The sequence below is a fragment of the Rattus rattus genome, chromosome 1, assembly GCF_011064425.1.
Source record: "Rattus rattus isolate New Zealand chromosome 1, Rrattus_CSIRO_v1, whole genome shotgun sequence".
Taxonomy (NCBI): domain Eukaryota; kingdom Metazoa; phylum Chordata; class Mammalia; order Rodentia; family Muridae; genus Rattus; species Rattus rattus.
The window spans coordinates 234,145,278-234,171,400 of record NC_046154.1 but is presented as its reverse complement, the minus strand read 5'-3'; the positions used below and the strand labels follow the sequence as shown (position 1 = coordinate 234,171,400).

At 50.5% G+C, this 26,123-nt stretch overlaps 1 protein-coding gene across 1 annotated transcript; it reads right to left on the bottom strand.

The window, feature by feature from the left end:
• Positions 1-2,166: 2,166 nt before the first annotated feature.
• Positions 2,167-10,141, bottom strand: Trib1 (tribbles pseudokinase 1). Its single transcript, XM_032915911.1, has 3 exons — positions 9,095-10,141; positions 6,898-7,190; positions 2,167-4,476 (listed from the first exon to the last, which is right to left on the bottom strand). Exons 1-3 carry the CDS (start codon positions 9,452-9,454, stop codon positions 4,011-4,013), a joined length of 1,119 nt encoding a protein of 372 aa, XP_032771802.1. The 5' UTR covers positions 9,455-10,141; the 3' UTR covers positions 2,167-4,010.
• Positions 10,142-26,123: the final 15,982 nt, after the last annotated feature.

Genomic DNA, 26,123 nt, shown 5'->3' with positions numbered 1-26,123 from the left:
CCCTAGCCATTTGCTCATTTCCCACAAGCTTCTTGAGCTCCCCCAACCTCTCTCTCTCTCTCTCTCTCTCTCTCTCTCTCTCTCTCTCTCTCTCTCTCTCTCTCTCTCTCTCTCTCTCTCCCTCTCCCTCCCTCCCCCTCTCTCTCTCCCTCCCTCCCCCCCCCCTGTCTCTCTCTCTGTCCTTTGTGGTTCCTGAGTCCCAGGGCCCGTGCTGCAATGACTCTGATACCATAGGTCTACTTTTCTAAGTTACCTCTAGCTGAATGTTATTATAGCAAAGGACAAAAAGAGTCACCTGGCATATTTCAGCCAAGTTTTTCATGTGGGCATGGAGCTGATACTTAAGCTTCATGATTGTTTAGTTAACTTTTATCTCATTAGAAAATCAGTCTCTCCAGGGCTACCCAATCTCAAGTGGTCAGCCCTAAACAAACGCACAGAGGAGCAAAGCTAAAGACACTCATGGGGTTGCTTCTATGCTGGTGTAGGTGGAGATTAACAATGGTTAAAGGAAAGGTCATGGGCTTGAGAAGAGTGAGGTGGATTCGAGAGGAATTGGGGGTCAATGAGGGATAGAAAAGATGTGAATACAGTAGTCACGTATAAAATTCTCATAAAAATTTTATTATAAAAATGTATCTCATGATACATTTGAGGGGCTGAAGCAAGACTGAGTTTGACAGCAGCCTGGGCTACAATAGTAGTACCCTGTGGCATACAGTTAAATAATTAAAACAAAACAAAAATAACAGTGTATCCCATAGTGGTTGCCTTGGGAACCAGTGCCAAACAGGGATGGACAGGCCCTATTTTATGCTCTAGATTTGACATTGTCTTCATGGGAATTCACCATACTTGCAATGGAGTGCAGTGGCTTGTGCCCCAGTAGCTTACAGAAGTCAGAGGACAACTTAATGGCCAGTTCCCTTCTCTCACCAGGTGGGTCCTGGGAATCAGACTAAGCTTGTTGACCTTGGTGGCAGGCATCTATAGCCAAACAGCCATTTCCCCAGCCTTGTGGCTTTATTTACTTTAAGACATGTGTTTTATTAACTTTTTTGAGAATTTCACACTTGACTCGCGTACATTCTGATCTTCCGTCGCACCTCCCAGCATTTCTTCCCTATCTACCCTCAATGCCCTCACAACTTCCTCTCTCTCTTTGCTAATAGCCCAGATTCCAGTGTGCACTGTCCATGGACCCGGGGGCCATCAGCAGTCAGCAGGGCCTCAGGTCGGGACAGAGATGTGGGAGCCCCTCCCCACTCTTTGCTCACACCATTTTAATCCGTCTAATTTGCTTTAAGAGGTTCTCAAGACATAGTGAAGCGAGAAACCTCACTCAATCAGTCATCCCTGTGAGTCAATGTTTTCTAAGCAGTTTTTCCTTGTTTTAATATTTAGACTTACAGAGGGGGCAGAGACAGAAAGAAATGCCATTACCCATCTTACTAAAATTAGCTCTAAAGCTAGGGAAGGCAGGTGTCTTCTGGAACCCACATGGCCCTCTCTCAGGGTGAATAGAGTGGTAAACAATTCTAGAATGTTCTTTGGGGTATCTGTAGCTTTTCTCAAATTCTCATTTCCCTAACCTAAAAAAAATCGTCAAGTCAAATGCCAGGGAATTCATTTTAGCGCTTTTGAATTAGACTTGCTATATAGCCCAAGCTGGTCTTGAACCCTTCACATGCCTGTCTCAGCTTCCACTGTATTGGAAAGGCAAGACAGGTGTGAACCATCCAAGCCTGTCAAAAGCCAGCCAACCCTTCAACTCTTGAACTCAAAATTCCATGTTATGCTGCCCTCCAGTACTTCCAGCCCAGACCACAGCACCCACCAACCTAATTTTGCAAGGAAGCCCTGCCCATTAAAGTATGCATGCTTGCTGACACACAGAAAAGAACAGATTCCAGGCAGGCATAATTTCACATGCCTTAATTCCAGAGGCATGAAGACCTCTGTAAGTTCGAGGCCAGCCTGGTCTACATAGCGATTCTGTGCCGCCGAGCAGGACTATATAGTAAGACCTTTTCAAGGGGAGAAAAAGTAGCCCACCCGTCTGACTCTGCTGTCTCTTGAGACACTGCAGTCAGAGTCAAAGGCTATCTCATTGTGGCCAGGAACGGCTACAGGAAGGCAGAGTGCACACAAAGGAAACTCAGCATATTTCTTTACGAAAACATATTTATTAAAAGTTCTCTACAAGTTAGCAACAATGTGCCACTCTTACCTTTCCACACACGCAAAGGAGACCTAGTGTTTCCAGCTGTCCTGGTGAATGCCCAGGTCAACTCCAAGTCCTCAGCCAGGGAATGTATCATAGATACAGGAGCAGGGCAATACCAACAGAGGCCTGGCCCTGCTCCTCCCCAAGTCCCACCATCCTCTCAAGATTACATTGCCAACAGTCATTCACATTTCGCGTGGCTCTGGACACACAGGTTCCTCAGACAGACACAGACGACAAAACAAGCCTCAGAGCCCAATGACGACAATCGGACATATGTATAAAAGGTAAAATGTACAAATATAAAGCACACAGTACGTGAGGTATACACGGCATTCTCACAATGTTAGTAGTCTGCCTAGGCATAGCCCTTAAAGATGCCTGCCGGCTTCTGTGCCATTTCTCAGAAGACAGTATTTCTGTTACCCGTTTAACTACCTGGTTTCGGCACTGTCCCAGACAGTGACAGCTATTTCATCTGTAATTTTTTTTTTTAATGCAACTTTCGGCAGTTTCTCTGAGAAGCTTCATTTCCTGTAGGGAATAAGTTTCCGTCTCCAGAAGCATTCAGGCAGAGGCTAGGTCCCCGCCTGGGGAAGTCGAAGCAGGGATGTCTGGTAGACAGCTCGGAGAACCTGCTTCAGATGAGGGTTAAAGTCCTTCCCACATTTTCGAGGTTCTGTCACTCCAGAGCACGCTTCACAGACAGGGTCACAAGCAACACAACACATGAACCCCAAAGAGCCCAGCATGGGAAACTGAAGACCCTGGATGCCAGAGGCACAGCAAACCCATGGGAGGGTGGTGTCCAGTTTCCTTCTGGAAGTGAAGTCTGAGAATCTTGCAAGACTGTCTCAAACTCACGTTCTCTGAAGCACAAAGACAGTTCACATATGCTCCTGAGAGAGCAGATTGAAGGGCCTCCTCACCCTTGTCCGCATACACAAAGTGCTCCACCCGGAGATGGTCCTAAGGGTGGGTGTGGGGAGCACAGGCTAAATGCTGCTATATTTGAGGAGAGCCTTAAGAGCTAACAGATTCCACATGATCAAATTAATTTCTTTAAAAACATTACTGTCAAGAGTTCAGAAACAGCCAAGAATTTGAATCTCCCAATACTTTTCCACAATTAGCTGGTGACTGCTTTCATAGCTGCAAGGGACAGGTCCCCAGGTAGGGAGTGGGAGACAATTATTGCAGAAGAGATCTTGGCAAGCACTGGGGGAAAGAGTCTGGGTTCAAGCAGGCTCTAGGGTTTCTCACTCTGTCTGTTCAGTGCTGGAACAGAGTCATGGGTGAGTATGCAGCAAGAGTAAGGGTTTAAAAAGAAAAAAAGAAACTTCTGGTAGGAGAAACTGCAGCAGCAAGGGGAGCCTTCTAAGACAAGTTCAAAGATGACAGGCTTGTCGCTCCAGCCAATTGCCACCTTGTTCAAATGCCACTGTGCGAAGTGCTTCCTTCCCATTCAAATGTTCAAGTTCGCCACGCCTGACCACGAGGGATGCCCATTAGCTTCAAAACATGTGGCACCCCTGCCTCCGACACCGGGACAGTCACGATGGTCATCGAAAAGGGGGCACCTTTGTTGAGCAGCTAATCTGAGTGCATGCTGGTCAAATCAAGTCACTCAGCCCGAGAGGTGGCACCACACTGAGCCCCACAGGGACAATGGTGCTCCGTCCCCATAGCTGGCTGGCACCATGTAAGAGGGCCTGCCCATCATTAGAAATGCCATGTGTGAGAATTATGAGGTTTCTGAGGTTTTTTTTTTTTTTTTTTGGGATTAGCAGAAAAAGGAACTAATGTCATTGTCCTCCTGGTACTCGGGAACAATCTGGTCTGAAGTTCCTATTTCTGAGTCAACATACCCCGGTTCCAAGACATATTCAAACCAGGGATGGAGTAAGATCTCAGGAGCTGTGAGTCTCTCAGAAGGTTCTCGTCTCAGGAGGCTGCGGATGAGGCACCTGGCTTTGGGGGAAACATGCTCGGGAATGCAGAACTGTCCCCGACGGATTTTGGAGAAAAGGGCGCTCGGGTCTGAGTCATGAAAGGGGTATCGTCCAACCAAAAGGGTGTAGAGCATCACCCCAAGGCTCCAAACATCTGCTGCCTTTCCGGAGTAGGTCCCAGTAGTGTTGAGGATCTCAGGGCTCACATAGGCCGGGCAGCCATGTTTATCTGACAACGCGTCATCTTCACCCTTTATCATGTGTGTATCTTCTAGGCTTTCCAGTCTAAGCTGGGTCCTGTGGGAGAGAGAAATGGAGCTATCATTTTCAGACCATGATTGCTACGGGAAAACAAGGCCTTCCCAATAACAGTGCCCACGGGCACTAACAGCCAAGGCCATTGGAATGTCATTTACCCCTTCATCTAGTAAGCACGGCCCTGAAAACACCCAGGACGAGCGATTTCACAAACCAATACAAACTGCAATAAATGTTTGCAAAGTATCCAGAGTGCCCGGGGCGGAGGGTATGATGCAAAGTCTCAAATAATATTCATGATGCTGGAGCTTATGAGAGATATCCTAATGGGGTTACACAACTGGCAAAGTCCACATTGCAGAATGGGGAGCTGGTTTCAGGGGAAGACCGGCATGTTCTACAGAGCTGTCTGGGGAGAGTGAGGGTATGTGTCCCTTTCCCTCCGGTGGGGACTGTGTATCCTACAGTCCCTTACTGTGTATGACACTATGACACTGACTGCCCAGGCCTGTGAACACGTTCACCCGCGTCCTAGCTACAATAGTCGGAGTGGGACCAGGACGAGAAATGTTTAATTACATTTATTGGGTTGTTTGTTTCACGGCAAAGAACACTCAGTCCTGACAGAGAAGTTACGTGAACAAACACAAGTGGCTGACAGAAGGGTGGACTACGGGCCTCTTAAACACTCCTAGGACTGCAGATCAATGTACGTGAATATTCATCCTACAGGAGAGGCTCTGCTTTATCGATAATCGTTGTAAAAGAAGTCATTGAAGAACGTGAAAGGAAGTCCAGAAACCGAGACTAAAATGTAAAGAAACCATAGTCCAGAAGACCTTTGGTCGAAGGAACTCTTACAAAGCTGCAGGTGCCTCCTTACACAGGGCCAGCCACCCACAACTTCAAGATGCACCCGCCCAACCACATGGGGCACCTCTAACATCCAGTGCTGGCTTCTCTGAAACAGGCCTGTTTTATTTTAGTTAAGTTACTTGTTGTGAAGTTACATGCAAACGTCTGGTCAGTTCCTTTTCCTATCAAAGGTCTGGTAGTTTCTTTTTCCCCCCCCCTAGCCTTCCTGTTCCCTGGAGTGTAGTATACATGTGCTAACTCGGTATGTCCTCAGCATGACCTCCCTGTTATGTAAAATACCCATTGGTTCTGTAAACGGAAAATATGACTCAACCCATGGTGTCTGCTCCTGATTGGCTCCTGTACTACTAAAACCCTGCACCTGTGCTGGCTACATGAATAGCGTCAGCCTGCCGTTGCTTAACCCTCGGGTTACCAAACCCTATGCTCATGACACTGGCCTGTGCAATGCAGATTTCAAAAGCCGGTGAGGAGGTGTGTAGCACATGTTTCAAAAATAGGTATTGCCATTATCAAAGAAGCACACACATTCCAGGAACCGGACAGTTCCTCGCAGCGAACAGTTTGCTTCTCTTTGCTAATCGGTACACTCCAATAGTCAGTGCCAGGTCAGACACAAATGCACACTCTGGGCACTTGGGTGACTGTTTGGGGGGCCCTGGTGTTAAAGGTAAAAGTGCACAGGTAGGGTAAGTCCCGTGTCACCATGTTTGAGAATGTTAACTCACTCCCACAGGACAATGCTACAGTCAGCCTCTATCTTCCCACCACGGATGTGGTCTGTCTGCAGAGTGAAGTGTGGTGCCTCTCATGCTGCTTCCTGAATTCTCTTGGTGAAGCCTCCACTTCAAATCTTAATGTCTCCTTATTCCCTTATCAAGCACATCTTGTCCTGTATGAGGTAAGCCAGGAACTATATTTAGCAGTGCATGCCAACTTCCATTTACTATTCACTGTGGTTCTTTTCTGAGGACGGAGCCGGTGAGCTGTCTTAAAAACTCACCAGAGAATGTGAACCAACTACTGGGGGATGGGGGTGGGGGGTGGGGTGCAGCCCAGGCTGAAATGGAGCAGGAATTCGGTGTGGCAGGGAAGGATAATTTTCGGCAAACACAACCACACAGCTAGCTGTAATGCCTTCCAGGTACGGATGGAAGCAAGGATTTGAGCACTTCTTGGAGTCAGTGCTGTCAAGGACAAGTGAACCTTTTCCCCAAAAGACTGACCTTTCTAACAAGAGAAAATAAACCTGAGCCTCGGACAGGAGCAGGAAGGGCATCCAGTCAACAGGTAGCACCCACAAAAACACCATGGTGTCTCTAGGTTTCCCTATACTCCGCCCAGTGGAGCAGAGAATAGACCAAGCCTGGCCGTGACTTCTCTGCTGCAGGACTTAAGACTAAAAGCACAGAAGAACAAAGCCCTTGAGTTTATCTTGCACCCAACTGCATGACCTGTACCTCTGGGGGGGTGGAGGGGGGGGGTTATTTTGTTTGTTTGTTTCCTTGTTTTGGTTCTTTTTGGGGGGGGGGATTGTTGTTGTTGTCCCAAAAGGCCACAAGAGGTGCTGTGGCAGCTGCCTACCTCTCCTCTGTGGAGAAGACGAATTTCCTAAGCTTCAGGTCCCCCAGCACAATGGCTGACTGGTGGCAGTGGGCAACGGCGGAAACAATTTGCTTGAAGAGCCGAGCGGCCTCCTCTTCCCGAAGCCTTTTCCGGCTTCGTACATAGGAGTGCATGTCTCCAAAGTCCTTCTCAAAGAAGACGTAGGCCTTGCTCTCCCCGAGGATCACTTCCACGATGCCAGAAATGTTTCTATGGGACGGCAGCTGGGTGTAAGGCCTGATTTTGTCTTGGTAGTGTTTAATGGGAAACACCTGCGGAGAGAAAGTCACCGGTTTAAGGGACTAGAAAGTCAGGGGGCTGCCTCCCAGGGCCTATATGACCTTGGTCTGGAGTTCTCAATCTCTGTCTTTCAATGGCAACAAGCCCCATTCATATATGCTATTCTCTCTACCCATCTTGAAGCTCCAGCTGCCACGATGCCTTTAAAACCAGCTACACCTTGGGATCTGGGCTAGCACACTACCAAAGCCTAACCCTACTGTAGGATGATTAGAAGAACTGCCTTCTGCACATGCTTTTGTCTTTTAAGGGTCATCAGCTCCTGGCAGTCAAGCCCAGCTCCCTGATGTAACTCTTCCTAGCCTGTGCAATGTACCCCGGCATCCCTAAGGGTGAAAAAGCAGCAGCTAAACATGCATGTGTCTCCTTGCAAACCCAGGAGGCTCAGCAGAGCTCAGTTAAGGAATGTGGTGACTTTGCAGCCTCCACGGGGAAGCTGAGGCAGCAAACACGCAGAGCTGTCATTAGTCAGAAGGAACTGATGACTTAGAAGGAGAGACTGACAAAGCAGCCTTATGCCTCCTGCCTATGGTTGTGACTCAGGTCGAAGCAGCCTGGAAGCCCTCACAGGAGGGGATAGGAACCTCTATACAGTCTTTTTTTTCCCATCTGTTTGTTTACTGGACCCCCACCCACCCTGGCTGCCCCACCCCCAGAATGGGTAGCAAATCCTCTAAGAAGCTGGCTGGTCTCTTTAAGGGCCTTTTGTTCAGTCCGGTTACTCATATCCTAGACGCAACTGGAAATGGTGACACACGGGCTGTCACCATCTGGATTCAGCTATTATCTGCTCGGAGGAACTGGAAGGGGTTGCACAATGACCCAGACCCACCCCACCTCTGAGGTGGCTGCTCTAGTACCAACTGGGGGAAAAAAATCTCTCTGCTGCCCTCTCCTCCCGCCCCATCCGTTTCTTTCCCAAAACTGTTCTCATCCACCAAGAAGAGTTTTTCCTCTGGGCTTGACCACGCGTCTGAGATTTCACGCGGGTGGACAGTAGGTGGCAGCAGCAAACGGGGAGGTGGGGCGCGACGCGGGGTGGGGGTGGAGTGGGGGAGGCTTTCAGGTGAGTTGTTGGAAACCCAGATGCCACTTTTAACTCCAGAAGAATGAAAGGAGTCGGTGGGGCCGTCCGTGGCCGGGAGACAGGATGTCCAACTCACAAAGCGCAGACTGCGGAGCCGTCCTCGGCTAGGCGCTCTCCGGGAGAGCCCGGCCATCCTGTATCTAGTTGTACTCCTTCCTAATGTTGCAAGGAAAATTGCCGGCCTCAAACTAAAGCGAGTGGAAGCGAGCCACTGGAAGTTTTCCAACAGTCCGACGCTGGCCATAAGCCCTCCCAGGCCTAAGACCACCCCCTCCTAACACTTCCTGGGGTGGGCTGTATTCTGGTCCCAACCGGAGTTCAAGTCCAGAATCCCCTAGGTAGAAGCCCCACTCCGGTCTATGCAGAAACCATGCCGCGAACCTCCGGCAAAAAGATTGCCAGTTGCTCCAAGTCCCGAGGAAGGCACCCACTGCAGGGCGTCCTTCCAGGACAAGGGGGAGGAGGGGGATGAGAGCAGGGCAATGGCATGGCCCTGGAATCCATTGCAATTCCAAACTTAAATGGAACGCCACGCGCCAAAGAACAGAACAGAGATAAAAGAACCGAACCCTGCACTTCCTCTAGACCGCCGAACTCTCACCATTAACATCCACAGGAAACCCCTCAACTTCCAAAAAGACGAAGCTGACCAAAATACCCTCCTTATCCGACTCAATGCCCTTATCTGCTTTGCCAGAGCCAAGCGCTGGCGGGAGCGTGGTCCGGGTGGGGAACTTAAGCACTTCTGTGGACTATCCAGACCCGCAACCTCCGCCCCAGGATGCTTACCTTGCAGCGCAGCTCGCGGCCGGTGTGGATGCACAGTGCCCGGGACACATGCTCGCGCTCAGCTAGGGGTAGCAGCAGGTAGTCGGCGATTCGGCTGGGCCCGGGTGCGCTCACACAGCTGCCGCCGGTCCCCTGCGCCGAGGGTGGAGGCTGAGGACTGCAGGGCGAGCCGGGGGGACTGAGGTAGTCAGGGGGATTCGAGCACTCAGAGAGGCGCGGACACTTGGCCGCCACGGCCGCCGCGTCGTCCGTGTCCAGCAGGCGTTTGGCCGGGGTGCCCCGGGCAGCCGGGAACAGTAGAGCCGGTCCGCGGGGCTGCGAGGCGCCGCTCAGGGCAAAACGCACGGGACCGACCCGCATCGCGGCCCTGGCCGGAGCGGCCCCGGCTTTGTAAATCCCTGGATCCGCGCTACGACTTCCAGTCCGCGGGATGGAGTCTGCAGATAGAGCTTGGATCGGTCCCCAAAAGGAGCAAAACGAGAGCAGTTCCAGGACGCTGATGTTGTACACGAGAACCACACTGGCCACGCGTCCAAGGGTGGGAGGCCGGCTAAGGTCCCCAGACCCCGGCAGGCACCAGGTCTGGACGCCTCGCTGGCGGTGGCGGCCGCTATTGTTGCCGAGACCGTGGATAGCCCGGGACGTGGAGGCCGCCCGAGTTCCCGGGTGCTGAGCCTGGAGGACAGATTCCGCAGGCTCGTTGGCTTCACCGAGCAAACGCACTTCCCAAAGCAATTAGTCTTGAGTAAAAGCCGGTGCAACTTTTCCGCGCCGCTCGGGATCCTGCGCGCTCCTGGGCTCCAGGCGTGTGAGCGAGCGAGACGCGCTTAGAGAGAGTGACTGAATATGAGTGTGTGCCGCACTGATCCCGGCCAGTGCACTCCTTCTCCTTTTCCTCCACCTCCTCCGCCTCCCGGTGACTCACGCTGTATACACACACACACTCACAGCCCGGGCTGTGTAAACAGTTGGGAAGCCGGGTTGTGCAATGAGGTGGCAGCGACGACTCCGGCCCCGTCGCCCGGCTTGCAGTCACCGGAGCGGAGGGAGGAGACTTAGGGGGAGAGGAGGTGGAGTTGGAGGCTGGGACAGTAGGGGTGGCCGGAGGCCTGGAGATGCTCCCGACCGCGCGCGCCTAGGCGCAGGTGGGAACGTCCTGGGACGCCTTGGGCGCGCACACGCCCCCCCGGGGTTGGGCTGCGCGCGCCCTACCGCAGGCCCGCGGGCTGGTAGCCCAGGGAGGAGGCGGAGGAAAAGCTCCCGTGACGTCAGGTTCCCGGGGAAGTGGGCGGGAGGGGCGGGGCAGCGGGGGCGAAACGACTGCCGATTGGTGCACGCGCATCATTCACACAACACAATGGATCCCGAGCTCCGGGCGGCCGCGCGCACCTCCAGGCTCCGCACCGGCAACTGGCTGCGACCCAGCGGTCACGCCTTTACCCTGGTGGGTTCCCCCGCCGCTCTGCACTCTGGGGAGCTCCCGGTGGAGCTGTGGGCGCCGCCAAGTCGCGGCTGCAGCCGGAGGAAGGGGCGAGAGGAAAGGTGATGAATTCCATTATCAGTCATTCACCCCCACGCGGTAGTTCCGGGGAAGACCTGTGCGTGGTAGTGAATGTGGCTTTTTTTTCCCCCTCTTTTCCTGCCCCCTCCCAACTCTAATCCCCAGCGTCTGTTCGCTTCCACAAATAGAACCTTCTGTTGGATGAAATAAAAGCAAACACTGGGCCTTCTGCTCTGCCTCCACCTCCACGCCCCTCCCGCGCCTGCCGCCCGCCCGGATTGCACGGAAATAGCCTCTCCAAGCTCCTGGGCCGCCCCTTCGCGGTGACTCGCAGAAAGAGCTTCCTGAGCTCCGGCCGGTGGGAAACAAAGGATGTGGGGAACTGGCGGAAGGAGCCCACGTGGCTGCCGCCAGATTCCTGTCCCCTCCCGCCTGCATACGCGCCGGAGGGTCTAGGGCGCCAATGCGGCCGGGAGTATTAGATACTGAGCTACGGGTCATTCTATCCACTGCTTGGGATACTAGGTCGCGTGTATATGTTCATGCAGTTTTGAGTTGTGTGCTCTTGAAACTGGCTGACCCTGCTCCCTGGAAACAGCTTGCAACCACATTTTGTGTTGCTGGGTTTTGTTTGGTTGGTTTTTTTTTTTTTTTTTTTTTTTTTTCCTCTCCACTTTCGCAAACCAGGTCAGTTTGGAGTCTGGATCCTCATGAAGCATAGATACCTATTATCAAAATCCTTTCTTGTATTTATGCTGAATAATTAATTTTCTAAAACCAGGTCAAGCCCAAGAATAAATCCTTTTCATTATTAATTCTCCAGCCATTCAACAAACGCTAATTAAGCATCTCCAAGGGTTAGGCGCTGGGGATTAGGAGACTTAAATTGAAACAGTAATGATAATTGGCATCAGTTGTGGCGGGAGGGGGCCGTGGGGGGGCAGGCTCCTTGTTCTCAGCACTTGTATTTGGTATGCACTTTAGTTTTTGCACTCACTTTATAGGGTTACATTTTGCTCCGTTTGATTCAAAAACAAAAACAGAAGCCTAGAACCCTTAACCTCCTTGCTGTGATTCAAAGACTACCGGAAGCAGTCAAGCTCTCCAGCACTCTTGTAAACTCAGAGGAGACCACAACTTGCCAAGAAAGGAACCGTTAAGGAGGCCTCTGTCGGATTATGAGAACTGACCAGAGGAGAGCTATCTATGAACAGCAGCTTGGCCAGGAGAGGGAGGGATGCACAGAAGGGCAGGGCGCTCTCCCTGAGGGGAGCTGAATCTTGACAGGTTGTGGGGTTCGAGGGTGTTTAGGACATAGCGCTAGATGCTAAGGTTTTTCTACCTGGCAAGATTCTCTCCTGAGCTGCCGAGCTGCCAGCTGGGCCTGTCACTGGATAATGAACTCAGTACCATTATGGGTATCTTAACCTGAATGCTGTAACTTCCCTTTAGCCTCTTCTGGGAGAGACGACACCAGAGCACTGTTGCCATGAGCTGAACAGGGACCCTCTTCTACCCTGCTCAGCTCCCTGATGGCCTTCACAAACTCACTGGGCTTTTTTGCCCAGTATGACCAGTGGGAGGCTCTGGAAGACCATGAGCAGGTGGGAGGCAGAAGAGAGTTACCAGGAGACATCCTTCTCCCTGCTTGGGCATCCAGCGATAGCAATCTCTCTGTGTGATGGTTGTCTGGACGGCCGCACTCCTCTTAGAGGCTAGATTTTTCTCCCTGGTTGCTGCAAGGGAATATCATTGCTGTGACTGAAAAGAGCCGAGCTGGCCCTCACGGGAGGTCCACATCAATGACTGTATGGTGGAAGGATAAAGCCCAGTCCATTTGCTAGGACCTGGGTCACCTCTGCATTCCCCGTTTCCAAGCTTCCAGCTAGAGGAACAGAAAACTTAGATTTCAGTGAGCCTAGCTATTCCTCCTGCCCTATCCAGCTCTTTTCCTGCCTTCCCTGGCTGGGCACCTCATCCTCCATTCTGTTTCTCATTTCCAATGGAGTGTACTGCCTGGGGAGCCTAGTCCATGGCATCCTCTCTGCTGGGACCCAGCTCACTCCAAGGATTCTGGTCTCCTGAGATCAGGTGACACCATCTTATCCTCCAGTCCTAGGGTGACAGCAACTTCCTGATGCTAAATTCTGAGTCACCCTCAGGACTGACTTTGTTCTTTGATTTCTGCTCTTCAGATACTTTTGGAGCTAGTTCCCCATAGGAAATCCATCTTGGTAAATTTGTTGACCTGAATTCCGTTTCCTTGTCTAGCCCCTTCTCCACCAACCCTCAACTTAGTGCAAGACTATATACTAGCTTCCTTCAGTGAGCTTCGGAACTGTAAACCATCCTTTCAGCCAACAGCAAATACCTACTGTGTGTCAGGGTACCTACTAAGTGCTGTGGACAAATGAAGGCTGCCTCCCTCGGTTCCTTTTTCACACAATAGAGGAACCCTTGAAACTTGAGCCTGATGGCAGCGGGCTCTGGCTTACCCCTGAAGGACTCGGAGAGGAAAGCCACCTCTCATTAGAAAAGCAGGCCCTTGTTCAGGTCTCACTTCTGTTTCCAGACTTGCCTTTTTCATCTCCTGGTCTCTGTCCTATTTGTGCCGGATCCTGGCAGGGCCCCAAACACACCTGCCAGTTCACACCTCTGCACAGTTGCCTGAAATGTTCCCTCCCACTAGCATCTTTCTTCTTCCTCTGCCAAACTAATGGGCTCTTACTCACCCTGCAAAACACCTTCTATATTTTCCCAGCACCTGCAGTCAGGTGTAAATTGCATCCAGCTGCAAGGACATCTCACCTCCCGTGACTCTTAGCTGGACTGCATTTCCAGGAAAGAAGGGTCGGACCATGTCCACTCTGGCGCCAAGCTCAAGTTCTATCACAAAAGAGGGGTTCAGCAAGTGCCTGGGGGATGAGGGGCACCCACAAGGACTGCTGGCGATGGGGACTGTTGGGGAAAACAACATTTGGGCAGAGACAGGACTGGAAACTCCATGACACATTTCCGAGTTCAACACAGAAATCCCGCCTAGATGATGATAGGCTGTGGATAGCCCAAGAGAGCAGCAAGTTAAGCTTTGAAGGAATGTGTGCAGGAATGGGCAGATGGACCACTGGCAGAGCCTGCCTGTCACAAGGTCGAGGGAGTGAAGTTGTCTTGATTTTGGTCCCAGGGATTATTTGCTGCCAAGTCTGGACTGGATTTCCCTCCAGCTTCTCAGTACTGATCTGGCAGCCAACTGCTCTTTTTTGTACCTTGATTGTCTCACCTGTGCAATGGGTATAAGAAAGACCTGCTCTTCTTTCCCTGCAAGGGAAACAAGTAACTATAAGATATTGGAAAGTGCTTTGGGGACTATTAGTTTGTACGTGAATGTGGCCAGGAGTGTGAAGGCTCAACATAGCCCAGAATTCAAAAGGGTCTTTACATGAAAACCCAAGACAATGAATAAAACCTATCAGTCAATAGGATGAAGGCAGGAAGTAATTCTTCCTGGTTAAACGGTGATGTTGGCTCTATGACAATGTCTACCACATGGTACCACTTGCCAGCTCCTCCGGTACACTGGCAATGTGAGTTAGAAGCCTAGATCCCTGCCCCCTCTGTGCTGTGTGTGCGTGTGTGTGTGTGTGTGTGTGTGTGTGTGTTCTCTCTGTGTATATCCATCTGTTCTCTGGGTGTATATGCGTGTGTATCTGTTATCTGTGTCTGTGTCTGTGTGTGTGTTCTGAGTGTATGTCTGTTATGTGTATATGTGTGTGTATGTTATCTGTGTGTGTATGTCTGTTCTTTGTGTATCTGTATGTGTGTGTGCGTGTGCATGTGTGTATTTGTATCTGTGTGTCTCTGAGTATGTCTGTTCTGTGTGTGTGTGTGTGTGTGTGTGTGTGTGTGTGTGTGTGTGTGTAGTGTAATGTATAAATGTGAGCTCATGTCCTGCATAGCCTCAGCACATGCTGAGTTGAAAGTAAATGCTCAGTACTGGTTGAGTTGGGGAGGGAGGTTGACTTAGCACTGACTTTTCAGGAACTCACACATTGCACAACACAGGGAAGCCCTTATTGATTTCTCTGGATGAGGCTGAGCTACTGATGAGCTCGAGTTTAATCCATTCTGTTGAGTGCCAAGTTGGGACATGGAACATGCATGTTCCCCTCACTGCATCTTGCAGCAAAATGGACCACCTGGGGTTCCATTTCCACCTCTCTGCTTTCTACACACGAGGCTTCCCAGCCACACAGCAAAGCAGGCCTGGGCTGGCTCCTTACCCGATTTCTGAGGGATGAATCCAAAACTTTGGAACCTGTGTGGGGAAGACAAGATTTCAAAAGCTGGGACAGGGGACTGGAGAGATGGCTCAGAGGTTAAGAGCACTGTCTGCTCTTCCAGAGGTCCTGAGTTCAAATCCCAGCAACCACATGGTGGCTCACAACCATCTGTAATGGGATCTGATATCCTCATCTGGTGTGTCTGAAGGCTACAGTGTACTCATATATAATAAATAAATAAATCTTTCAAAAGCTGGGACAGAAATAGGCGTGTATTATTACATTGCTACCATGCATCAGACCCTTTCCAGTGGTCTGATGTTCAAAGCACTCTTAGAAATCATTACTGCTCTCTGAATGGAAGCAGGAACAGGCTAAAAGAAACTAAGTAACCTGTGTGACACCATGCATCTGGAAGGTGTCCATGCTAGACTGAGACTCGGGCTGCAAAGCTCCGGCCATACTTTTCTACTTTAGGTACTGTTCCTCTCTCCAAGTGAAGAGAGACTTTGTTGTTTCGAGACATTGTCTTACAACATTGCCTGGATTGACCTTGAACTTCTGGGCTCACAGTCTTCTAGGCTGAGTAGCTGGGACCACGAGTGTGCACCACTGTGACCAACTAATAAAAATAAATAAATTCATCATCATCATCATCATCACCACCATCATCATCATCATCATCATCATCATCATCATCATCATCATCATCATCATCATCTCCGTCCAAACAGTTCTTTTATTCTAAGAGCCTTCCCTGGCTGCTGTGGGAAGTGGCTGGAGACAAGAAGACAAGTGGGACTTCTGATCTCTGACCGTTTCTCATCCTCTTCCTGTCTGTGTTCCAACCACCACCAAACAAAGGCCTCTGAGGCCACCCCAGACACTGAAGCTGACATGTCCGACGTCCAGTTGCATAAATCCCATTGCTTACTGGCTCTTCCTCATTCTCCCTCTAGGCCACACTGACACATTATCAGTGACAACAGGTCACCTAAGGCCAGCAAAAGGTTCCCATGGCCGAGAACGGTGACCCGTCTTACAATTCCAACACTATGGAGCCGGAGGCAGAGGCAGAAGCACAAATCCAGCCAGGTCTATAATGGCCAGAAGCTTTCTCAAAAAGAAAAAAACAAAACCGAAAACCTTCTGGTTGTTAGTGTATAGCTTAGTGGTAGAGTGTCTGCCTGCCATGCCTAAGGCCCCGAGTTCAAATCCTAGCACTCACACAAATCTAGTCAGGTATGGTAGGACACACCTATAATCCCACTATGTGGGAGATAGAAGCAGGAAGATCAGGAGTTCAAAGTGAACTTCAGCTACATGGCAGGGCCAACCTGAGCTACCGCTCCCCTCAAATACACATAGTCAAAACCAGACTCCTACTTTCTGAAAACATGGTTCTAGGCCTTTGAAACACAAAATTCTGGGGTCCTGGGTATCTGAAATTTGGCCTGGTGAGGCAAGTGCAAGTTTTGCACAGGCATTCCCTGCCTTGTCCTGCGGGGAGGAAGGTGTGGATTGCTGGGTTTGAGGGACCCTACTGGGAGGCTCCCGGGACTACAGCAAGTGCCTCCTTCCCAGAGGGCCTGGTGCTTGTAGCTGCCTGTTACTTTGCGATGTTCTTCCTTTTGACTTGATCTACGGTAAGCACAGACTCCACACCTCAAGAATGAAGAGGGCTGGGTAGCATTATACAAGTATATGCTGGGCAGAAATACAAACAACAGAACCCAGTACGTAGCCAGGAGGGGAGGGGAACCTGCCCAGGAGGTGACGTTGGAGGGCTGCTGGCAGTGTATTGCTTCCTCCCTGTGGCTGGTGCAATCTTCACGTGCACTGTCAGGGTGGCTGGACTGGAAACCCCTCAGAGGCCACTGCTGCACATGTGGCTCAGTTTGCTTTGTCTGGGACCACAGCTGTAGGTCTCTTAGGAAGTCTCTCTGACTCCTGTCTCGCTGTTCAATTTTTGTCTTTATTCCTTGTTTGGTACCTGGATGAAGACCAGCCTCCCCACCCCTGGGCTGGCAAATCTCTCAAACCCTGGCATAGGCTTGGCAAGTTGTCACCCTTCCAAGGGTCCTCTGCAAGCTGGGAAGCGGCTAGGACAGAGGGCAGCACAAAGCGGCCGGTGCTGGTGGAAACCACTGTCACCTGGACTGTTGCCTGTGAATGGGAGGTCATCTCTCTGCTACCAGTGGAAGGGGCACAGGTCCATGAGAGAAGAGACTGCATTCAGTACCTGGCTGTGACACCAAGTCTCACGATAAACTCAGACAGATCACTCGAGGTCTTTGCCTCTGTCTTCTTTGCTCCCTTTCTGAATGAAGAGGACAAACTGGTGGTTTTCAAACTGGGTCTCCTGGATCCTCATAATTTTGTGGTGGTGCCCCAAGGAAGGAGCAGGAAATCTCAGCCTCCCCCATCAACTTTCCATCCAACATCCAACGTGCTAGACTGTGAGGTTTCTGTAAGGCACTGTAGATTCTGAGGGAAAGGTGTGAACGCCCTGGCTTTGGTGATCTTTGAAGTCCCATCCATTAGAACGCTCACTGATACAGTGGTGGCAGCATGGTGTGGTGGGAGCGGGTGCCTTAGCAGATCCATGCTGAGGTATTCCCCACCCCCCAGGCACTAGCCATCCCACAGGTCTAGTATAAAATGAAGTTTATTTGGGGGCATGGGAAGGCGGGATAAGAGGGGAGTAGAGGCAGAGAAAGAGAGGGGACAGAGGCCTGGGGTGGGAGGATGGGGGGAAACGCAAATAGTCCTTTTATAGCAAGCTGGGCTCTTTCTTACCTGGCAATTGCTAGGTACCTATTGGGCGGAGCCTAGAAGAAATGCCTACCTTTGTTTAGCTTAGTTTTTGAGACAGCGTCTCACTCTGTTACCCAGCCCTTAATTCCAGGGCTCAAGCAACCCCCTGCCTCACTTTTCCCCTGCCTTTTATTTTTATGACATAATTCTTTTTTTTTTAAACATTTACTTATTATGTATATGTCATACAGCTTTCTACCTGCATGTATGCCTGCAGGCCAGACAGAAGAGGGCACCAGACCTGATTATAGATGGCTATGAGCCACCATGTGGTTGCTGGGAATTGAACTCAGGACTTCTGGAAGAGCAGACAGTGCTCTTAACCCCTGAGCCATCTCTCCAGCCCCCGACATAATTCTTGATAGAAGCAACTCGCCGGGAAAGAGCTTCTCTTCCTCATATGTTGAGTGGACAGTCCATCTCGGCAGGGAAGGTATGCTGTGCAGCAGAAAGAGGCAGCTGGATGGACGCTTTACATCTGCCGTCAGGAAGCACAGAGGAGAGACGAATGCGGGCATGTAACTTAACTTCTCCTTTTCGGTCAGCCTAGAAACAGCCCATGGGACGGTGCCAGTCACATTCAGAATGGGTCGTCTGACCTCAATTGACTCAGGCTAGAAAGTCCCTCCCAAGCCATGCGAAGATCAGATTGCACTGGCAATCAGTATTAAGCATGGTGGTCAGTATTTCATGTAACTGGTATATACTGTAGGTACATACTCCTACCACCAAGTCAAGCTGAGTCTTTGTCCGAGTGTCGCAAGTCGGTAGGTGGGAGCCTACAGGCCAAGAGTGTTTGTCACACTTTGTGATCCCATCTCTGTACCAGGGGCCCGGTGGGCCACGAGGCACAAGTGCTATAGTGCTTATCGTTTCTAACTGTCTGACATCCCCCACTCTGAGTTTGCTTCCCCAGAAAGGGGATGCTCTTCCTATTCGAGGATCTCAAGAGCAGAAAAGCTGAGGATAAGAGATGTGCCCCAACTGAGGGAGAAGACAGGAAAAGAAAGTGGCCAAGGGGAAAGGGTTTCCCTACTTCCTCCTGTCTGCCTGGCCCAGATCACTGCTCAATTCTTTGCCATTTTCCCCTTAGAGAGACAGACTCCCTAGCTCTTGACATTGGCCAATGAAGTCCAAGGAAAGCATACTTTCAGAGTCCCGGGCTGGGTCACTAGGAGTCACACAGCTTGTCCCTTGTTCACCAGGACAATGGGACTTACACGCCTCAAGCAGGCAGTTAAGAGTCCCACAGCCCTTGAGAATAGCATGCCCTAAAAGTCACAGGAGGCTAACCTGGCATGGCCCTGTCCTGTTGCTGCCAAGACAGGCAGTAGGAAGGAGAGAGAAGAGAGCACCTCAGGAGGGACAGTCAACCTTTGAATAAACCAGAGCCTTACCCCACGATAGGTCTTGCATGCTCTGTCTTCTCAAACCTCCCCAGTTTGGGGGTGGCTTGTTCCCTAGCAATGGGCACCCAGAACAAAGTTCCAGAACTTTCTGGAGAAATAAGAAAATATAACCAAAAGGTTCTAGGACACTGGCCTACACCGGTATAGTTTGAATGTGACCCTCGGCTGATTAACAGGAGTGAGTCATTGGGAACTGGTCTTCGTTCTACTTCCTGGTCCACCAAATGTGAAGCAGCAGCAGCTGTAAACTCTTGCCATCACAGAGTAGCTCTCAACACCATGATTCACCTGCCCTGCTGGGCCTTACCCTCAAAACTGTGAGCTGAAATAGATTTCTCCCCCTTTAAATCAGGTCTGTCGGGTGTCATAGCAATGAAGAAAGGTGACTGATGCTGGCTAGAATGGGCCCCCTTTGCTGTCCCACAAAGGGTGGTCTACCAGTCAGAGAGCACAGCAGAATGAAGCCTGGGTTGTTTCCTAGTATGCACAGCCATGTGAGAGGGGCTTGCTAGCCATAGCCATCTTTTCTTGTTCTAAAATCCAGGCCCTGGTAGCCCCTTGAACATATCCAGAATCTGGAAAGGCCCCACTTCAGACCATAGAAGCTGCCCCTGCACACCGCTGAGCTATCTTAGCACACAAAACATTCTATACGCAGGTATAGAAACACATCCATGAGCTGTTTTTTACTTTTTTCTTATGAGAGAGGGTGGTGGAGGGTGAGGGAGAAGGAGAAATAGATAGATAGATAGATAGATAGATAGATAGATAGATAGATAGATAGATAGATAGATAGACAGACTGACTCACAGTAATGTGATCTGAGGTCTGTGAACTATTTTGAAGTCATCCATCCTGCCTAAGCCAGAGTCATTTGTCATCTATTCCATGTTGACTGCACTGGTGGCAATAAAGCACCTTATGGTACCAGGCACTGTGTGGGACACAGAGCCCAGAGGCAAGGGACACCTAGGAGCAGGAGGCCGGTTGTACTGGTAGGCCTTCACAGGCCTACCTCTGCAGCCCAAGGCTGAGCTCACTGACCATGGGAGTGTCAGAGGTGCCTGGCCTTGAAGCTGTTCCTGGAATTTGATACCCGAGAATCCGGCTGTTAGAGGCAGCCTTCCATCCGGTGCAGCAGGATGCACGCATCAGCAGATCAATGAAAACATTACTGCGTCCAGATGAGCCGGCCGCAGGAAGCCACTTTATCACAAAGTGACTTACGCAGATGGAATCTGCAAACGTAGCAGATATTAATAAGGGTCTGACAGCCAGAGTGACTCAAAGTTGTCTCTGCCCCTGCGAGAGAAGTCATCTCAAGGATTCAGTTCTGATCCAGTTCTGCCCTCAGCCGGGTTGGGGCAGAAGGCTTCTAGAGCCTGTGTCCTTTGGAGGGAGCCATTCCTGGCGGGTCGAATTTCCTTCCACTATAGCTCCAGCCTTCATCAGCAGGGAGGGTCAAGGTCAGCTCTCAGAAACATCCGGGGTCCAGCTGGCTGGCAGGAAATGAGGCTTGGGAGTAGGGACCCTCGGCTGTGAACAGACACTCTGCTAAGAATGCATGTAAAGGAGTTGCCATTCATCCATAGATTGTTACCTGCTGTCAAAATCCAAAGTATATTGTATGGCGCATTCAAAAAACGAAATGACTCATAACGCTCACTATTCTTATAATAGTTCTATTTTTTTTTTTGTTTGTGTGGGTGTGGGTGGGTGTGCAGGTGCACACAAGTATGTGAGTGTGTGTGTGTATGCATGCATGTGTGTGTGTGCATGTGTGTGTGTGTGAATGTGTGTGTGTATGTGTGTGAGTGTGTGTGTGTGTGTGTGTGTGTGTGTGTAGGCCAGAGGACAACTTTTCTCAGGTGTTGTTCCTTGGGAACTGTTTGCTTTAAAACAAATTTATTACATTTCAATTAATTAACTATTTACTATTTATTTATTTCATGTGTGTGTGTTTGAATATGCACCTGCCGTGCCACGTATGTGGAGGTCAGAAGGCAACTTTTGGGAGTTTGTTTTTGAGTTCTACCATGTGGGTTTGAGGGATTGAACTCGGGTCTTCCGGCTTGGCAGCAAGCTCCTTTAATCCTCTGAGCCGTCTCACTGGCCCCATCTCTGTGTGTGAACACAAACATGCGAAGGCTTCTCGTTTACCAGTGTGTGGAGGTCAGAGAGTCGGCTCTCTCTTGCCATGCCAGTCCAGGAGCTCAAACTCAAGTCATCAGACTTGGTGGCAAGCAATTTAATCTACCAAGTCATCTCCAAGGCCCCGCTTTGTTTTCTGAGACATAATCTCTCATGGGGCTGGAGCTAACCAGCCCCAGAGAGCTTGCCTATCCCCGTCTCCCCTGGGATTATAAACTTATACCACCGTGCATAGGTTTTGTACATGGAGCCTGGGTGTTGGACTCAGGTCCCTGTGCTTGAAAGGCAAGCACTTTATCAACAGTGCTGTCTCCTCAGCCCTATTTTGTTGTTTTATGACTGGGTCTCTTGTAGCCCAGACCAGGCTCAAACTCACACTATGTAGCTGAGGATGACCTTGAACTCCTGACCCACACCTCGGCCTCCTCAGTGCTGGGGTACTATGCCCATCTGAACTGTTCCATTTTATTAGTACCAGTAAATGCCGGTTCCTGAAGTGCATTTACTTTATAAAGGAAAACTTCATTATAGATCTGCTTGTGTGGGGGAAGAACATGGTGTGTATAGGGGTCTATAGTTTCAAACGCCCATTGGAAGTTTGAAAGCTTCAGTGGATAAAGGAGACCACTGAACGGTCCCTACTTGTTTCCACACTACCTCACTGGATAGAACATTGTCACATGGCTTCCTCAGATACGAACTTGCCAGGAGATCCCTCCATGAGCCCAGGATGATGGAGGGCTGGGGGTATGAGCCCTGAACCCACTCTGACTTGAATGGCTGATAGACTGTTTTCTTGTGTAGCTGGCCATCAGCCAGCCAAGGATGTGGCCTCGAGAGACACTGCTCTGCCCAGGTCTGGACTGTGATCTCCAGATGCACAACTGTGAGAGACTAAAGATCTGATGCTTCCTCTGCCTGCCTCTGATGCCCACTGAGGCAGTTTTCACAGACCACCAGCAGCAACACATCAGCCCGGCCCCCTGCAGCCGTGGTGACCCAGGAAGGAACTGGAGGTCAGGTCTCCAGAGGAAGGACCATGCCAGGTGTTGGCGTGGAGACCTTGCCACCTCTCACCCAGCTCTTTCTGCCCTTGCCAGACTTCCATACAGACAAGAGGGCACTATGTGAGTAGCTTTCTGCTCCCTGAACCCCTTTACTTCCCAAATTTTGCTCCAGCTTGCCTTGTTAGGATGGAGGGTGCTATCCCCCTAACCCTTCTCTCATACCTGGCCTCCTTGCACAGGAAACCAATCTGATGCCCTAAGTGGGGTGTTCAGGACCAAGTCACCATTTCCAGTTCCTTGGGGACAGTGATTGTGCTGATAAATGCTTCTGCAGCTTGTCCTGGGCTACGGCGTTGGCCTCTTTCCATGGTGTAAATTCTCCCACGGGTGGCTAAGGTCAAGAGGTCACGGAATGAGGAGGCACACCCAGTTGTCATCTCTAGTGGGGCACGCTGGAGGGACCTTCCCCCATTACCTTCAGCAGTGACAGTGAACAGCCCTTTATCTGCTCTGAGGCCACATTGCGAATGCTGTCTATGAGACAATGTTCGCACAGTGGAAGGTGGTTAATCTTGGATGGAAGCGGGCAAATCCAGGGTATGGGAAAATCTGGCGGCTGTTGTGCTGGTAGAGTTCCCTCCACGGACTCCCAGGCTGATGGGCGAATGCCACTACAAATAATGAAGTAGGGCCAGCAAGGGTCTGGCGGGTGAGGACTCTTGCTGCTCTCTTCAGGGAGCACCCCCTCCCCCTTCATACAATAGCTCCCTCTTTCCCAAGCTCTGACTCCTTCCCAGTCCCATCCGAGGCCAGCCACCATAAAGGCCACCATTGATGGCCACTTCCCCCTGCAGGAGGCTCTGGGCTAGGTCCTCCTAGTCTCTTCCACACCACATTTACATCACTGCCCTGTGGACGGGAAGGGTGTGGTCTCACTCCGTAGCTGAAGTTCGAGGTCAGGAGGGTGGGCTCCAGGCGGAGTAGCAGAGCTGGTCTCTCCAGGATGCTGCTGAGGCTGGCTGAGCAGAATAAAGCGGTAGCAGTGACCAGTGCCTCGTTGTCACTGAACGTTCCGTTTGTGGAACGGGCATGAGTGGTACACACCTGCGAGCAAGCACTTGAGAGGCTGACGCGGGAGGATTGGCTTGAATTCAAGGTTAGCTAGGGCGAAAGCGACCCAGTCTGGGAGGAAAAAGAAAAACCAATAAAACATCACTAAAAACAACAAAAAAAATAAACAAGAAAGTGGGGTGCAGCTGCAGCTCAGCCCATAGAGAGTTTGCCTAGCGAAAGTTTTACCTCTGTCCTATAAAATAGGCTTGGGGGCACGCGACTGCAGTCCCACAACTCTGGAGGCTGAGGGACGAGGCTAAATCCAAGGTTATCCCTGACAACTCAAAACACCCTCAAAAAAGAGGGGGAGGGGAGCAGTGGGTACTTCAAGTTGTCTTCTTGAATCCACGCCCCCTCGGTGGGTGGTAGGTAAAATTCCAACTCTCATTTCTGCGCTCACCAAGTTCAGAGAAGGTGTGTGGCTTTGCTGGGACACCAGCATCTCCTCCTTCACTCCCCAGGGGCTGGCTTTGGCTTCCTGCTTCCCCGTCTCATGGCTCTGAAAAGGAGTACTTACTTTCCGGGGCGTTTGGGATCGATCCAAGATCCCAATGTCCTTGCCAGTGGCACTGTCTGGGTGGTGGGAAAGGAAATCTCTAACCTTCCCCTCCAGCCAACCTCCGGCCGGCCGAGCTGGCACCTGGGCGGGGAAGAGGGGAGAATAGTACCATTCAGAGCTTTCCTGCTGCAATCGCGGATTGCAAAATCCTGGCATCCTTCTGCGCTTTATGGAGGGTGGTGACTCCGGGAGCCATGCAGGGAGCCCCACACTCGCTCAGGTGCCAGAACCAGGCCCCTTGGGTCACATGCACGTTTAGTAGAATCACCTCAGGCCGGGGTGCTGGGAAACCCTCAGAAGACCACAATCACCCACACTTCACTCATCTGATTGCCCGCTGGTCCTAGGTGGGAGGAGCCAAGAGGATTATCAATTTACAACTGGAGATTGATATGTCCAAGGTCACAGGAGGCTGACCCTGAAGAACAGTGCCAATCTGACTTCCAGACTCCAAGTCTGGTGCTCATTTTTCATCGCTGGGTTACAAAAGGGCAATGGGGAGAGTGCAGCCAGGAAGACTCAGAGCCAGCAGAAGTCCGAAGAGAGCAAGAACAAGAGGCCAGTAGTCAGACTAACACAAGTAGAAATCAGGGCTCTGCGCTGTCAGGCAAGCCTCCTGACCTCCCTGAGCTTTCTTTTCTCCTCTCAAATTAAGGAAAGGCTATTCCTAAGCACTTGAGGGTGGTCTTGGTGCCACAGACTTGGGAGTCCAGCCACTCAGGAAGATGAGGCAGGAGATCTCAAGTTCAAGTCCTGCCTAGACTATATTTAAGGGCAGTCCAAGCAACTTAGTAAAAAGGCCTGTCTCAGAACTTTCAGAAGTGCTGAGGCTAGAGAAATGGCTTAGCAGTTAAGAGTACTGACTGCTTGTCCAGAAGACCAGAGTTCGATTCCCAGCACTCAAGCAGAGGCTCATAACCACTGGCAGCTCTGGCTGCAGGACATGTGGGGCGCAGACACACACGCAGGCAAAATACTCACATGCATAGATTAAAATTTGAAATCTTGCCGTTTAAAAATGTTCGAGAGATTTTTAAAAGAAACTGGAAATACATCTCAGTGGTAGAATGCTTGCCTACTATGTGTGAGGCCCTGGGTTCAATCTCCTATATTGCATATATTGCAAAAATAGTTTGAGTTCTACTCCTTGAAATGCTGGACTGCCCTGCTTCTAGGTTGTGTGACTTTGAGCACAGTCACTTAACAGTTTCCTTATCTGTGAAATGAGCAGTTAACCCCCCACCCTCACCACAGTTAAAAGTGTGTTATGCAGGCTGGGGAGATGGCTCAGTGGTTGGGAGCACTGGGACCTGGGTTCAATTCCCAGCACCCTCATGGCAGCTCACAACTGTAACTCCAGTTCTACAGATGGATGGAGGCAAAACACTAATGCCCATAAAATAAAAATAAATAAATCGTATAAAAAGTGTGCTATGGCTGACATGTGGAAATATTAGCCGTTATACTGGGTATCATAGACATGCCTGGAATCCTAGCCCTTGAGAGGCCAAGGCAGGGGAGGTTTCTGTATTCAAGAACAATTTAGCTTTTATAGTGAGACCCCAGTTCTTGGGATGTAGTTCTGTAGTTAAACACTTGTTTAGCATGGACAGGATCCTGGGTTTGACCTCTAGCATTATAATACATACATACATGCATACATACATACATACATACATACATACATACATACATACATGAAGTACACGTTTTTAGAAGTATACATTTTTAAAATTAACATTACTGGCAAAGTAAAGATGAAGAAAGTGTTTTGAGATTACAGGAAAAACTCTGTGTGTGTGTGTGTGTGTGTGTGTGTGTGTGTGTGTGTGTGTGGTGTGTAAATACAGGAGGGTTCTCCGTACTCATTATCTTAAAATCTTCCAAAAAGAAGCAGTCAATGGGATACCTTCCTGGCCTTAGGATGTTTCCTTCTAAAGTGGGCCCCACCTTCCCTCTGGGTCCCCTGTTAGTGTTTCCCAAGTCAGACCCTCTGCCTCCCCCCCCCCCCCCCCCACCCCCCCCCCCCCCACCCCCATGGAGGGCCAGGACTCTTGAGGGGAACAATTGAGACTTGGACATTTCCCCAGGGCTGTCAGAGAGCACTGCATTCCCCTGGGCCTCAGGCTTTCCTGACTACCAGGTGCCATGCCCCTTCAGAGAAGACCTGGCCAGGGGCTGTGTTGGCCTGG